Below are 16,924 nucleotides of genomic sequence, written 5' to 3' on the forward strand. Positions count from 1 at the left end.
ATTAGATGTATTTATTTTTAATTTTTTTAAATCTTCCTAATTTAATTGTCACCACACTCGCTAGCGTGATAAGTACAATCACTGTGAAAGGACATTTCGTGGAATTATTCACGTAGAATAATATGAATGTAATTAGAGGGAAGAGATTGATCTTGACCACAGACTGGTTCCACAGGCTGCAGTGATAAACTCCAGCGGCTCCAGGTTGCAGACGGAGATCCTTTCACAAGCCTCCTGAGTCGTCCCCTATGAGTAGAGTTGATGAGGAGATCACCTTATTCAGCTCTATATAGGCACCATGTCATCATATACAGTGAGGGAAAAAAGTATTTGATCCCCTGCTGATGTTGTACGTTTGCCCACTGACAAAGAAATGATCAGTCTATAATTTTAATGGTAGGTTTATTTGAACAGTGAGAGACAGAATAACAACAAAAAAATCCAAAAAAACGCATGTCAAAAATGTTATAAATTGATTTGCATTTTAATGAGGGAAACAAGTATTTTACCCCCTCTCAATCAGAAAGATTTCTGGCCCCCAACTGCAAATTCATTAATTCAACAACACCCACATCAAGGCAAATTGTATTAACAACGTTTAATGATAAATAATTATTTGTCAACACAGGTCATGCAGCTATGACTACTACAGTTGTATTGTTGAGCAGTAACATTGTGATCATGGCACAGCATTAAGACCATAGTAACTTATTTTTGCTTATATCCTTGCAGGTGCAACCTCAATCAAAAAACAAAATACTGTGGTTTTAACGTACTGGCTTTGAAGAATTAACAGCCCATTATGCTTAGGGTAATGTATAAAAATGCCCAGTTGCCCATTATTTTGGTTACCATGGCTAGAAGAAGAGATCTCATTAACCTTGAAAGAGGGGTATCAAAGTAGCATAGGAGGTTTAAAGTGTGTGTGTGTGTGTGTGTGTGTGTGTGTGTGTGTGTGTGTTTTGGTCTTAGTCACCAGATCTCAACCCAATTGAACAATTGATTCTGGGAGACAATGTTTTTTCACCACCATCAACAAAACACAACATTATGCAATTTTTTGTCGAAGAAGGGTGTCGCATCCCTCCAATAGTGTTCCAGACACGTGTAGATTATGCCAAGGCATATGGAAGCTGTTCTGGCGGCTCGCGGTGGCCTAACTCCCTGTTAAAACACTATGTTGGTGTTTCCTTTATTTTGCCAGCTACCTGTACATTAACACAAAATGTGCCCCACAGGCCTTCAATTACAGTCAATAAAATGTTTATTAAGTACATTATGAAAAAATTACATTGGTAATTGGGTCACAGAACACTGTATTTTTCCATCTGTTTTGAGGTCAGTTGGGTTCTAGCTCTGTTGTTTGTAGCTCAGTTTTCACCCCTCTATCTGGGACGAAGTGGTATTTGCCCACAAAACCTCAGAAACGACTCTTGAGGGCCTGCAGCCTGGTCCACAGCTGCTCGATGGAGATGTTTGGCATGTTAGGGGGGTATCTGACTAGAAGGTAGGAGCCCCCCACGACAGATGCTGCCACACATAACAGGCCTTGGTTGATCACCTGAGGGGAACAAAATAATTCAGTTTCTTAAAAATTGGAAATCGAATGATCCTCCATCGTTAAGACCATTTAAATATTGAAAATGTGGGCTACAGAAAAATAAAATAGCATCATTTGAGTTTTAAAAGCACTAGAAATGAGCACAAGGTGAAAGGAAATGAAAAGTGAAAGGAAATGTTATGAGAATAAAACAAGAAAAAAAATCTGATGACTGAAACTTAAGTCTCAGATCGCTTGTCTATAGCCAAGTTAACCTCCCCTTTCATGTAAGAAAGTAATAATGACAATCATGCTTTTTGGAAAGAGGATCATTTTGTACATATATTAAACTGCGAGATTGACCAATTCCAGTCCCCTTGAGAACAGTCGTGGCCAAAAGTTTTGAGAATGTGGAAATTAATATTTGTGTCAAAGTTTGCTGCTTCAGTGTCTTTAGATATTTTTGTCAGATGTTATTATGGAATACTGAAGAATAATTACAAGCATTTCATAAGTGTCAAAGGCTTTTATTGACAATTACATGAAGTTGATGCAAAGAGTCCATCTTTGCAGTGTTGACCCTTCTTTTTCAAGACCTCTGCAATCCGCCCTAGCATGCTGTCAATTAACTTCTGGGCCATATCCTGACTGATAGCAGCCCATTCTTGCATAATTAATGCTTGGAGTTTGTCAGAATTTGTGTTTTTTTGTTTGTCCACCCGCCTCTTGAGGATTGACCACAAGACCACAAGGATTAAGGTCTGGGGAGTTTCCTGGCCATGGACCCAAAATATCGATATTTTGTTCCCCGAGCCGCTTAGTTATCACTTTTGCCTTATGGCAAGGTGCTCCATCATGCTGTAAAAGGCATTGTTCGTCACCAAACTGTTCCTGGATGGTTGGGAGAAGAATTCTTCACCTCACTGTGCGTGGAGATGCACTCACACCTGCCTGCTGCGATTCCTCAGCAAGCTCTGTACTGGTGGTGCCCCGATCATGCAGCTGAATCAACTTTAGGAGACGGTCCTGGCGCTTGCTGTACTTTCTTGGGCGCCCTGAAGCCTTCTTCACAACAAGCCTTCCGCTCTCCTTGAAGTTCTTGATGATCCGATAAATTTAGGTGCAATCTTACTGGCAGCAATATCCTTGCCTGTGAAGCCCTTTTTGTGCAAAGCAATGATGACAGCACATGTTTCCTTGCAGGTAGCCATTGTTGACTGAGGAAGAACAATGATTCCAAGCACCACCCTCCTTTTGAAGCTTCCAGTCTGTTATTCGAACTCAATCAGCATGACAGAGTGATCTCCAGCCTTGTCCTCGTCAACACTCACACCTGTGTTAACGAGAGAATCACTGACATGTCAGCTGGTCCTTTTGTGGCAGGGCTGAAATGCAGTGGAAATGTTTTTTGGGGATTCAGTTCATTTGCATGGCAAAGAGGGACTTTGCAATTAATTGCAATTCATCTGATCACTCTTCATAACATTCTGGAGTATATGCAAATTGCCATCATACAAACTGAGGCAGCAGACTTTGTGAAAATGTATATTTGTGTCATTCTCAAAACGTTTGGCCACGACTGTAGAAGGACTGAGAAACTCAGTTGTTTCGGTGACTTCCGAAGAGCACATTCTATTCCAAAATGTATGAAAATCTAATTATGCTGACACCATCTAAAATAAAATGTCCACCTCCAGAAATGGGCCAAATAACATATTGGACCATGTACAGTTGAAGTCGGAAGTTTACATCCACCTTAGCCAACTACATTTTAACTCAGTTTTTCACAATTCCTGACATTTAATCGTAGTAAAAATTCCCTGTCTTAGGTCAGTTAGGATCACCACTTTATTTTAAAAATGTGAAATGTCAGAATAATAGTAGAGAGAATGATTTATTTCAGATTTTATTTCTTTCATCACATTTCCAGTGGGTCAGACGTTTACATACACTCAATTAGTATTTGGTAGCATTACCATTAAATTGTTTAACTTGGGACAAATGTTTCGGGTAGCCTTCCACAAGCTTCCCACAATAAGTTGGGTGAATTTTGGCCCATTCCTCCTGACAGAGCAGGTGTAACTGAGTCAGGTTTGTAGGCCTCCTTGCTCGCACACACTTTTTCAGTTCTGCCCACAAATTTTCTATAGGATTGAGGTCAGGGCTCTGTGATGGCCACTCCAATACCTTGACTTTGTTGTGTTTAAGCCATTTTGCCACAACTTTGGAAGCATGCTTGGGGTCATTGTCCATTTGGAAGACACATTTGCGACCAAGCTTTAACTTCCTGACTGATATCTTGAGATGTTGCTTCAATATATCCACATAATTTTCCTCCCTCATGATGCCATCTATTTTATGAAGTGCACCAGCCCCTACTGCAGCAAAGCACCCCACAACATGATGCTGCCACCCCCGTGCTTCATGGTTGGGATGGTATTCTTCGGCTTGCAAGCTTCCCCCTTTTTCCTCCAAACATAACGATGGTCATTATGGCCAAACAGTTCTATTTTCGTTTCATCAAGCCAGAGGACATTTCTCCAAAAAGTACAATCTTTCTCCCCATGTGCAGTTGCAAACCGTAGTCTGACTTTTTTTTGGGCGGTTTTGGACCAGTGGCTTCTTTCTTGCTGAGCAGACTTTCAGGTTATGTGAATATAGGACTCGTTTAACTGTGGATATAGATCCTTTTGTACCTGTTTTCTCCAGCATCTTCACAAGGTCCTTTGCTGTTGTTCTGGGATTGATTTGCACTTTTCGCACCAAAGTACATTCATCTCTAGGAGACAGAACGTGTCTCCTTCCTGAGCGGTATGACGGTGGCGTGGTCCCATGGTGTTATTACTTGCGTACTATTGTTTGTACAGATAAACGTGGTACCTTCAGGGGTTTGGAAATTGCTCCCAAGGATGAACCAGACTTGTGGAGGTCTACAATTTTTTTCTGATGTCTTGGCTGACTTCTTTTGATTTTCCCATGATGTCAAGCAAAGAGGCACTGAGTTTGAAGGTAGGCCTTAAAATACATTCACAGGTACACCTCAAATTTACTCAAATGATGTCAATTCGCCTATCAGAAGCTTCTAAAGCCATGACATCATTTTCTGGAATTTTCCAAGCTGTTTAAGGCACAGTCAACTTAGTGTATGTAAACTTCTGACCCACTGGAATTGTGATACAGTGAATTATAAGTGAAATAATCTGTCTGTAAACAATTGTTGGAAAAATGACTTGTGTCATGCACAAAGTAGATGTCCTAACCGACTTGCCAAAACTATAGTTTGTTAACAAGAAATTTGTGGAGTGGTTGAAAAACAAGTTTTAATGACTCCAACCTAAGTGTATGTAAACTTCCGAATTCAACTGTATATAGCCTATGCATGGCCTATATTATCAGATGTGCTATTAGCAATAAGCATTATCACCTGTAACCCAACTGAGGCAGCATAGTGGCTATAAAATGTACAGGCTGAATCATGGGGTTTGTCTATCTGCATTTACCCTTTTGGACACAACATCCTGATTGTTATTATTAATCATTATTATTTTAAATGTGAATATATAAATTATTATGAATTATTATTCACTGGTCTATTACAAAGTAGGCTGTCATTGCCCTTTTAAGATCTCTGTTGCACAGCTGCAGGTAAACCATGTTTGAAACTGGTTGTAAAACTGCAGTTGAAAAACAATGCCAGGCACGCAATTAAAAGCAGCAGAGAAATAAATGCGGTAGCAATGGAAAACTGGGATCCCACTCTCTTTTTAACTAAGGTCAAAACTGCTTTCAAAATACATTTGCCAAAACTGCTTTTGCATTAAGAGTGTTTTCCTGGTATTGCATTAAGAATTGTTGTGCATTGACTGCTTGTCAGAATCAATGATTTATATATACACTAGATGACTAGTAAGGGGCGCTGTGTTGAAGCAACCTTGCCTCCATCTTGGCACTCCCCCACCGTTGTAAATATATTTTGGAAGCTATAGAAATGCATTTATTAATGTCTACATTCGTTTTTACAACACGTCTTATATTAGACACACCTTAATGCATATGTTTCAATTATATTATGTGAGCTAAACATTAAAAAAATAAAATTCAAAATATAAAAAACATTTTCCTTAAAGTATAATGAGATTACTAATGTTACTGTCCCCACTACAAAAAAAAATATAATACTTAAACACGTAATTTTGTCCTTTTAATTGAAATACTGTAGAAAGCCTCTCAATGGCCAATACATAGCATCAACAATCCATGGTTTATAGACATTGAGTAAACCAAACATTAGGAACAACTTCCTAATATTGAGTTGCACCCCCGCACTTTTGCCCTCAGAACAGCCTCAATTAGTCGGGTTATGGACTCTAAACGTGTCAAAAGTGTTCCACAGGGATGCTGGCCCATGTTGAGTCCAATGCTTCTCACGGTTGTGTCAAGTTGGCTGGATGTCCTTTGGGTGGTGGACCATTCTTAAGAGACACAGGAAACTTTTGAGCGTGAAAAACCCAGCAACGTTGCAGTTCTTGACACAACCCGGTGCGATGTTCAAAGGCACTTAAATCTTTTGTCTTGCCTATTCACCCTCTGAGTGGCACAAATACACAATCCATGTCTCAATTGCTCAATTGACTCGAGGCTTAAAAATGATTCTTTAACCTGTGTCCTCAGCTTTATCTACACTGATTTGACGTGGATTTAACAAGTGACATCAATAAAGGATCATAGCTTTTACCTGGATTCACTTGGTCAGTCTATGTCATGGAAAGAGAAGGTGTTCTTAATGTTTTGTATGCTCAGTGTATGTCATTGGTCAGAAAACATGCTTTCCTCAAATGGCCCTCCCAACTTCCTTGAGAGGATTATTACTCTCACACAGAACTCACAACAGCAAGCCATCTAGGTAAATAGGTCAACTATTCTATTATGGGGTTGTATGATTTAGTTATAATAATAACATTACATGGCAAAAAAAGTAGCACTGGAAAGTTACATCCTGAGTGATAAAGTATAGGCTTTAAATTACTTTGCTAGCAGCTACAGTAGGCTACACAACGCTGTTTGAGTTGAGCACTGTGGTGGCGCACATTATAGACTACTTAATTCCCTTCATCTGAACATTGGAGTGTCAGCAATAAATTAAATAAAATCAAACAAAAAATTGAATTTCGATTTTCAAATAGATTTCACTATTCATTGAAAAATCCCTCCATCCTTTTCCAAGTTACATTTCTGTGCTGTGCATGATATTCTCAAAGACTGTTGGCTATAGCCACAATTTTCTTTATTTGCCTCTCTCCCTTCACTGACACATGCCTTTCAGTCTGTACTTGAGTAATGTTTTGACGAAACCTTGACCCCGCCCCCCCACATCCATTTGTTAATTCTCTTTATTAAAGAAATGACACGTCATCAAAGACGCCAGGTCAGAGAATTTGAGGCAGTGCCAGGGCCAACACGCTCGACGAGTAACCTCAACCCCTACAAATCATCACGGCCACCCACCATAACAACATCTCTTTGTCAGACAGGGAACTACATCTTCTTTTTGGTTGCAACAAGAAAAGCACTGTGTCACTCTGGTTAGAATCAATTTCCCTTTTCTGACCTTGCTTTTGAAAAGATTTCTGCAAAAGCAGTAGTACGCAGTAGTACTATAGGTTATTGAATTGCACAGTTTCAAAATGTCAGAAAGGGCACACAAAGACATCTGTATGAAAGAAAATTCTAAATGCATGCACTCAAATACCCTTATACAATGAAGAATGTACAATGTCATTTCTTACTTTGTCTTGCCAGTGCCAGCGTTTTACTGCCTCGTGGTACCTTGTCCTAGTAAATGTAACCTGGGAACAGGGAATGGTGAAACACCGAGACATTAATAGAAACAAATACAGAAGCACGCAGCAATAGACTTTTAGAATCCTTCACAGTAATGCAAACTTCAAATCGTTATAAATGTACTATCAATTGGAGTGATGTATTAGGAAAAAAACTTGCCATGGTATATAAGGGGATTATTGTCCTTGGCATAATAATGTGGAGGAAATTGTCTATGTATTTTCGGAACAGGAACCATTTGGAATTGACATGTGACCGCATCTAAAAAGATACAAAATACATCTGTCAGCAAATCGAGCCATTTGTGCTCTGGATGAATCCGATTCATTACATGTACTCATTAGACTGAAAAACCCATTATTTCTCCTGTAATACATGTCATTTTCAAAATGACCATATACCCACCACTTTGACATGCATTACCTGCCCTTTTTAACACTTCACCTCCACAAACGCAATGAACAAACAAGCTCATTAAAAGGGCATTGGGCGCCAATTTTCTCAAGTATATCTATAGAGCGAAGGCTAAATTTAGCTCTGTAATCAGGTGTTCTTATGATTCTAATGGAGTCTTGCCAAGGTGCTGCGGCTGTGTGTGTCACGTGTGATCTTGGGGAAGAATGGCTACACGGCAGTATACAAGGGGAGGGTAACACTTAAGACCAATTACCGTCTTTGTGCACAGAGGGATGAATTAAAGGAAGGACATTTAGTGAGAGCCTGCTTCCTGTCAGCATGTGATGTCGCATTGGCAGCTTGCCTGCTGTCAATTACTCCGGACTCAATCAACCCAATCTCCCCAACCTCTGCCCAAGCAGAGGGAAATGTTTGTACACCCCTCTGCTGTGCCTGTGGATAGTCTCTCTGAGCATCTTGGAAGACAGGAGCTACGAAAAATGAAATGACGGTAATCCTTGATGCTAATTAGACGGCGATAATTGGCATCAATTGAGGCTGCAAAACATGGGATTCAGAGGACCTTTGGTTTCGCTCTTAGTGTTATCTTGTCTTCTTGGTGACACTAATTCATTCAGTGTGGCATCACTAAACGTTGTATGATTATACAGATGAATCCATCTACTAAATCACACACTGTAAAAGCCATCATTGAGAAGTGATGTTGAATCGATGAGAATGGCCGTTAAGCTACTGATTGATGCAGACAGAGGCCAAGCTAAGTGGATAACCTATTACGTTACACAGATATGATGTTCAGCTCACGTTTGCTCTTTCGTTGATTAAAATGGTTGACACCATGGCTACATTATCTAAATGGAGCTTTTTCATCATATAGTCCTCCAGATCCAGTGTCGCTGAAATCAGGCGTGCGTGCTCAGTCCCCTCCTGTACTCCCTGTTCACCCACGACTGCGTGGCCAAGCACGACTCCAACACCATCATTAAGTTTGCTGATGACACAACGGTGGTAGGCCTGATCACTGACAGCGATGAGACAGCCTATAGGGAGGAAGTCAGAGACCTGGCAGTGTGGTGCCAGGAAAACAACCTCTCCCTCAACGTGATCAAGACAAAGGAGATGATCGTGGACTACGGGAAAAGGAGGGCGGAACACGCCCCCATTCACATTGACGGGGCTGTAGTGGTGCGGGTTGAGAGTTTTGGTGTCCACATCACCAACAAACTATCATGGTCCAAACACACCAAGAAAGTCGTGAACAGGTCACGACAACGCCTTTTCCCCCTCAGGAGACTGAAAATATTTGACATGGGTCCACAGATCCTCAATAAGTTCTACAGCTGCACCATCGAGAGCATCCTGACAGGTTGCATCACCACCTTGTATGCTACAGAGGGTAGTGCGTACGGTCCAGTACATCACAGGGGCCAAGTTTCCTGCCATCCAGGACCAATATACTAGGCGGTGTCATAGGAAGACCCCACAAAATGGTCAAAGACTCCAGTCACCCAAGTCATAGACTGTTATCTCTGCTACCGCACGGCAAGCGGTACCGGAGCACCAAGTCTAGGTCCAAAAGGCTCCTTAACAGCTTCTACCCCCAAGCCATAAGACTGCTGAACAGTTAATCAAATGGCCACCCGGACTATTTGCATTGACAACCCCCCTTTGTTTACAGCTACTCGCTGTTAATTATCTATGCATAGTCACTTTACCCCCACCTACATGTACAAATTACCTCGACTAACCTGCACCCCAACACATTGGCTCAGTACTGGTACCCCCTGTATATAGCCTCATTAAAACGACATTGTTGGTTAAGGGCTTGTAAGTAAGCATTTCACGGTAAGGTCTACTACACCTGTTGTATTCGGCGCATGTGGCAAATAACATTTGATTTGTATAGTTTGATCACTGTAGTTGTACTGTGCATGGCAAAACTGGGTTGTATTCATTAAGCACCAAACCGTAGAAAACATACTGAAACAGGGAGTAACTACTTGGACTTGTCCAATAAGAAATGGTCATTTCCGTTTCTGTTGCAAAATGTTTGAAAATGTTTTCCATTGCATGCCCTGATGAATAAGACCCTGGTAATGGATCTTGTACTAAGCTAAATGGGTACTCAATTACTTCGACGTAGTTGTACATGGCCAGGTCTGCGATGGCATGGTCGTCTGGGACACGGACTCTAGTGTACTCAGGCAGAACAGCACCTGAAAGAACCAGAATGAATAGAATATATAAAGTAGAAGATATATTTTCCCAACATCCACAGACACACACAGGTACATGAAATGAAAGATGCATTTTCAGCTCCACCAACAAAACAAACTCATTTAGCTGGTTGCTGTAGAAGTACTTTGACGTCAGGGGAAATGGATTTGAATGCTTTGATCCTCTGGCTGTCAAAGTACATTTGCTGTGCAGTCTGTAATGTGCAGTGTCCTCACTGTAATGTGCAGTTCACTCACTGAAGTCTTCGTTGAGCTGGTCCATGATTTCATTGAAAACAAGGCAGTCTTCAAAGCCCTGGAAATAAGCTTAGTTAACTATTTGTTTCAAATGATATTGAATCAACAATATTTTGGAAATGAAATTAAATGAAAGTGTCATATTTTATAATAATAAGAATAATAATGTGTCCTGTCCAGGGGGTGTACTCGCTACAGAAACAGGCACCCCTGCTCCTATCAGCCCTTCCGGCTCGCACAAGCCAAGGCTCAAGCAAGGCTACTTACTTATACCACTTAGCAGAGACTTTTATCCGGAAGAACTTACAGAACAGTTTCCACATTTCCTTCTGTTACAGCCTGAATTCAAAATCAATTATTTTAGAAATAGAAAACGTGTTTTTAGAAATTTTTGCAAAAGTATTGAAAATTAAATACAAACATATCTCCTTTACATATATATCCCTGAGTGGTTTCCTTTGTCTCCGGCAAGTGAGTTAGGAAGGACGCCTGTATTTTTATAGTGACTGGGTGTATTGATACACCATCCAAAGTGTAATTAATAACTTCATCATGCCCAAAGGGATATTGAATGGCTGCTTTTTTACCCATCTACCAATAGGTTCCCTTCTTTGCAATTTATTGGAAAACCTCCCTGGTCTTTGTGGTTGAATATTGGTTTGAAATTCACTGCTCAGCTGAGGAACCTTACAGATAATTGCATGTGTGGGGTACAGAGATGAGGTAGTCATTAAAAAATCATATTAAACAATATATTGCACACAAAGTGCAACTTACTATGTGACTTGTTAAGCAGATTTTTACTCCTGAACTTATTTAGGGTTGCCATAACAAAGGAGTTGAATACTTATTGACTCAAGACATTTCAGCTTTTCATTTTTAATAAATAAAAACATACTCCCACTTTCACATTATGGGGTATTGTGTGTAAGCCAGTGACAAAAAAGCAAGAAATGAATTAATACAAAATTTAGGCTGTAACACAAACATTTTGGAAAAAGCAAAGGGGGTGTGAATACTTTCTGCTTTTACTTTGGGAAGGCACTGTATGTGCTAAGAGACACAGTGAAACTATGACCTTGGCCCTATGACCTTGCTAGCGCCATGCTCGTAACTGAGCCACACAGGACCGCACAGGGCTCATATCTTCCATCCTCCTCCCCCTCTTGCTGTTCCCCTCTGTATATACTACATATACTTCTACTTACTGCGTTCATCCCCTGACCATAGAATGGCACCACAGCGTGAGCTGCATCCCCCATAAGGACACACTTATCACTAAGGTGATATGGAGAGCACTTCACGGACACCATGGCCTGGGCTGGTAGACGGAAATAATCCCTCTTAAGAGCATCCCTGTGAAAGAGGGTAGCAGAGAGACACACAATGACTGCTATGACATTGATATGCATAGTGTATGGTACATGCTGATTTCTTGTGCAGCTACACTGCAGGACCTTATCCATGCGCGTTTTTTCAACCATTTTATCTAATGAGAGAAGAATATGGTCATTTTCTCCGGCATTGCATTGGCAGAGGAGGGCGGCTAGAATGAAAAAACAAACACATCAGCTAGTTGTGTTATATTGTAGGTGTTACATTCTTTATTTTAAAAGAAATGACATCATTTAACTGTGGATTTAGACAGTGGGTGGGGGGTGGGGGGGTCTAAAAGAAAACAGCAATTAAGCTGTTTCTCCTGCTGCCTTTCAAGTCAACCCTGAAAAGACCTATACGAGTTACACACCTCAGCTGCAACATGCTGTTCAGCTCAAATAAAAAAACTCAGCTCTCCAGGCTATGTAATGGTGGGTCAGTAACTTCACCCTCGAGATGATGGATGTGGTTTGACCTGCCCTGATGCAATAAAAAATGGAAGTGGGCCGGAGGGATGAAAGGAAGGATAGATGGAGGGATACGGGGAGGGGAGGGAAAGTCACTTACGCTCCTATTAGTGGGATGGCGTCGGGGAAGTATTTCTGGAAGAACTCAATGACCTGGTCGCCCGTGGTGACATTTTCAAACTCGTCAAAAGGCATGAAGAGTGTGCAGGTGAAAGTCTTGTCCTGAGAACAAACAGTATGGAAGATTAACACAGTAAGCCTAACAAATGGATGCTTCACATGAACTGATGGATGTGGCGCAGCGAGATGGTGATGGTGGGTGTGTTAGCAGGCCAGTCTATCCTAGGAGTCCTAGGAGTGTCGCTACCTTGGCGGCAATGCAGTGCATTTTTCACCATCCTCCCAATGCACCCTTGAGCTGTACTGAGTGACAGTGCTAATATACCCTTGAATGAGGTGCATTAACCTGGCCACACTCAAACAGAACAGCTGTTCCTCTTTCGCTGAATAGGCCAGAACTTTAATAATGGTATTAATAGTAGCAGTGGTGGAGGCTAAGAGGTGGGATTACTGCCTATCTGCCATAAATGCTTTGCTGACATTTTGTGGGAGCGTTCGCCTCTGTTGAAAAGTAGGGCTCGACCTGTGGGACCCAGGGTATTTGAGAAGTGAAGATGTTGGTGAAAAAGTTTGGTGGCTAAAAAGTTCATTTTAGATAAAGTGAATGTCTAGATCTGGACCAGGAGAACTGTGTTCTGAGGTCAAGGGTCAAATATCCCTGTTTACACTGTGACCTCCTGCAGGTGATTAGCCAGTTTTGCAATGTGACATATAAATATGTAATTAAAGTGACATACTGAATAACGAATATGGCAGCTCAGGTGACATTTAACTGCAATGTTTAAATTACACTATTTTGACATTTTCGAATGAGTCCATATTGTCCTATACATTAGATCTACATTATCCCTTTCGTACTAAGGCATTTTCCATTAAACTTTACCATACCGCTAACTTTTTCGTCCTTTTCCTTATATCTGAAAGGTATTGCCGGTATCAAAGCCGTATCTCCGCCTAATGACCTTGTAATAATTTTGGTCAATGGAGCCACAATGCTGAGGCGTCATTGGCACCACTACACTCTTAAACTCTTGATGGTTGCTAGGCAGCGCCAGTTAACCATCCTCCTCCTCCACTTCTCCCATCTCTTTGCATAGCTCACCACTAAGTATGCGCTGTTTTCTTAACCACAACTAGAAGGATCCATAAAGAATTACTGTGGGAATAAATATCACTGAATGATTCAAATATTGGAATAGAGTAGGCTAATGCAATTGAAGGCACAAATCAAATTGTAGCTTACTGAAACTCCCAAAGTCATCCAATTATTGGAATAAATTTGAAGCAATAGCCTACCCGTATGTGGTCAACATTGATGAACATTTCAGCACCGTTTTGATTGGGACAGCGCCATCATGCTGCTTTGAAACAAGCGTGGGGACTTGTCTTAATAAATCAATGAATGTCAGATTTCACTGAATCCCCATTTGGACATTGGTTAGGCTATGCTGGTTTGATTTGAATTAGGCTGTGGAAATGTTAAGTTTGAGGCGAGTGCTGCTCATGATCATCTTGTCAAGTTTTGCTCTTCACAACGCTTCGTAGCCTAGGCCTACTCCTGACCACAAAAACAAAAGCCTGTGACTTCACTGACTTGTCTCAATCAATGTGATTTTGTTTCACTGAATCTCCAGCTGTATATTTGGTTAATTCTCAGGCTGGGCAAATACGTGGAGGTGGTATAGCTCATCTATTTGTTTGTTCATCTATCACTGATCAGAAACATGAAAAATGAACACAAGACTCACATGCTTTTGAAAATAGGATTGCTATTATTTTCCTTTGGAATCATGATGAAGACACTCTCAATGTAAGGCCCTACGCCTACTCCCTAACAAAGCGGAGTGGGTTAGAAAGAGATGAGGCTTCGACTCTGTTTAAAAATGTCACTTTTTTTGGGCAGCGGTTCCACACATTTCCATGACACAAGTTGTGTGGGGAAAAATATTATTTGTATTTTATTCTGTTATATTTCATTATATTCTTACAACAAAATATATGTGTGTTGACTACGATCGGGTAGGTGTGTCTTGTCTGTTTAATGAACAAAATAGTGTTACCTCCATTAATTTGGAAGTAACATAATTAAACTAACAATATACAATTCTATTGTTTTGAAAATAACTTGTATTAGTCTTATAATGTTTATTAGGACCTGCCAAAAGCCGGGTGTACACAATGATTTTGGCCCCGATTTTGCTGTCCCAGACAAGTTTTTGAGATCATAGAAAAAAAAAACACATCGTTGCCTACTCGGGGTACCCGGCCGTCACCATTTAATGTGAGCGGGTCAGAGATGCAATCTGAGGGCTGGCGAGCTCATCTTTGAGCAGTCGCAGACGTCCCTATATTTTCAAACATGTTTGATTTCATCGCCACAAAATCTGCAATGCTCTTGTAGTGTGAGATGTGCAACAACAAGTTTTGAGAATGGTGATCAGCAATAGCCAATAAGAGCTCGCCAGGAAGAAGCCAGTGAGATGATGTTATTTCACATCACCCAGAATGTGTAGAATCTCGAGCAGGAGCCATACTTGCCTTTAACCAAAGCCAAAGACAAAGTGTTAAATCATTACAGCTCTGAAGTTCACAAGCAATGTTCTTCAATTCAAAATGTTGTCTATATTTTAACTCTTGTATGGCAAGCGTGAATGTCTGACTGAATATGTTTAAGAGGCTGCTTTGAGCCACAGCTCATTGTAGCTACGTTAAATCTAATCACATCATCACATCATTGTTTCCTCGAGACAGCGTGGTATCGAGAATCCTCATGACCAAGTGAAGAATCTTGTAGTGTGACGCCCGGTCTTTGCCACATTGTTAAGTGCGCGCACCACTACGATGGCAAGTAAAACATATATTTTTTTTTAATACAGGAAAGACGGTTGTTTAATGTGAGAGGCTCAGTGATGTTATGACTTTGAAAGTCGTGTAACATACACCTGGCTTAAATGAAATAATGGATTGATACTCAATGGATTTATTAAAATATACGCCCACCCACATCTGCACACCAGTATTACCACTCGTCTCCGGCACGCTGGCATGTGCACGGTATAAAAAGCACATGCAGGCAAGAATGTTGTTAAAATGGGCCTGTTTGTAAGGGTTAAATAAAAAGCCTTATGAGGCCTCCCGAGTGGCGCATCGATCTAAGGCACTGCATCGCAGCCGTCCGCGACCGGGAGACCCATGAGGCGACGCCCAATTAGCCCAGCGTCGTCTGGGTTAGGGGAGAGTTTGGCCGGGGTGTCCTTGTCCCATCGCGCTCTAGCGACTTCTGTGCCGGGCCGGGTGCATGCACGCTGACAGTCGCCAGTTGTACAGTGTTTCCTCCGACACATTGGTGCAGCTGGATTCCGGGTTAAGCGGGCAGTGTGTCAAGAAGCAGTGCGGCTTGGCAGGGTCATGTTTCAGAAGACGCATTGCTCTCTACCTTCGCCTCTCCCGAGTTGGTACGGGAGTTGCAGCGATGGGACAAGACTAATAAAAATCACTATATCTCTTTAGAGCCATTTTCTCATACTGTATTCACTTCACAAAATAACCTCTCCAACGTGTTTAAACTCACCTACCTTCTATTATCAAGTTTAGCACATGATAATGAAGCTGAGAGGATAGATAGAGTAGGTAGACGAGGGTCAACAAAACACAGTGTTCTATTTATACTCACCAAGTTTGGCAGAGCAATCATCATGAATGTGTTGCGTGGCCATATGTGCAGATAATTAGGCTTCATGGCAAACTGGGAGCAAAGTAAAAGAAATGACGGCATTATAACAGTATAAAGAAGGTAAACACATTATATACAACAGACACAGTAGCTTTGCATTAACCAAAGGTTGATCAACAAACGAGATGACACCTGATACCCTATGAAATACTATGCTGATACAATGAACATTCTCTGATGAAGGTTGACTGACAGGAAGCTAAGTTATTAAAATAAATGTGCATCTGACTGGTAGTGTGCAGAGACTTGTTCCTGTTGATACAATGAACTATAAAACATATCAGTTCAGATTTAGGTTGACATAGTATTTTATTTCAAATACTTTTAGTGTTTGACTGAGCCTGACTGGTGTGGCGGATGGGTGGGGTATACACTTTTTGGGACTATAGCATTGGTTCCATTGCACCAGGAAAGCTCATTGAAGTGTAGCTTAAGTATTTGAAAGAACATTTAAAACTATTTGAAACATGGGTTGTATTCAAAAAAATTCTTAGAGTAGGAGTGCTGATCTAGGATCAGGTCCCCTCTGTCCATATAATTTTATTCATTATTATCTAAAAGGCAAAACTGATCCTAGCACTGCTACTCCGAGATTGTTTTTGAATATGGCCCCTGATCTGATCCTGTGCCATGTTCTGAGCATCAGAGGACCAACCTCTCCATTGATGGGGGGCATGGTGAGCTCCAGGTACCCATGGGGGATGTAGGTCTGACTGAAGTTGAAACGGCTCTGTCGGAGGAACTGTTTCCGGATGGCAGAGAACGCTCCATCACACCCCACAATCAAGTCTGCCTGGATCTCCTCCTTTGCACCATCAGCCCTAAGACACACCATACAGTACCACCAACATCATTCCACAAATAGATGCTATTACATTTGTAATGAATGAAATGTGATAATTGAACAACTTCAATGTCAATAAAGTTGTCAGTTTATAATTAATTTGAAATAGGT

General features: G+C 41.1%; 1 protein-coding gene across 1 annotated transcript in view; it reads right to left on the reverse strand.

Annotated features, from left to right (window-relative positions):
- Nucleotides 1-468: 468 nt before the first annotated feature.
- The window catches only part of LOC115153038 (kynurenine 3-monooxygenase), a 35,252-nt gene continuing 18,796 nt past the window's right edge, over nucleotides 469-16,924 (reverse strand). Inside the window, exons 7-15 of the mRNA XM_029698059.1 lie at nucleotides 16,625-16,790; nucleotides 15,910-15,981; nucleotides 12,217-12,338; nucleotides 11,481-11,628; nucleotides 10,273-10,330; nucleotides 9,932-10,014; nucleotides 7,541-7,642; nucleotides 7,327-7,386; nucleotides 469-1,561 (exon numbers count right to left, since the gene is read on the reverse strand). Coding sequence (XP_029553919.1) covers nucleotides 1,421-1,561; nucleotides 7,327-7,386; nucleotides 7,541-7,642; nucleotides 9,932-10,014; nucleotides 10,273-10,330; nucleotides 11,481-11,628; nucleotides 12,217-12,338; nucleotides 15,910-15,981; nucleotides 16,625-16,790 — 952 coding nt within the window. The 3' untranslated portion in view covers nucleotides 469-1,420. The remainder of the gene's footprint in view (nucleotides 1,562-7,326; nucleotides 7,387-7,540; nucleotides 7,643-9,931; nucleotides 10,015-10,272; nucleotides 10,331-11,480; nucleotides 11,629-12,216; nucleotides 12,339-15,909; nucleotides 15,982-16,624; nucleotides 16,791-16,924) is intronic.

This window comes from Salmo trutta, chromosome 18 (assembly GCF_901001165.1).
Source record: "Salmo trutta chromosome 18, fSalTru1.1, whole genome shotgun sequence".
NCBI lineage: Eukaryota > Metazoa > Chordata > Actinopteri > Salmoniformes > Salmonidae > Salmo > Salmo trutta.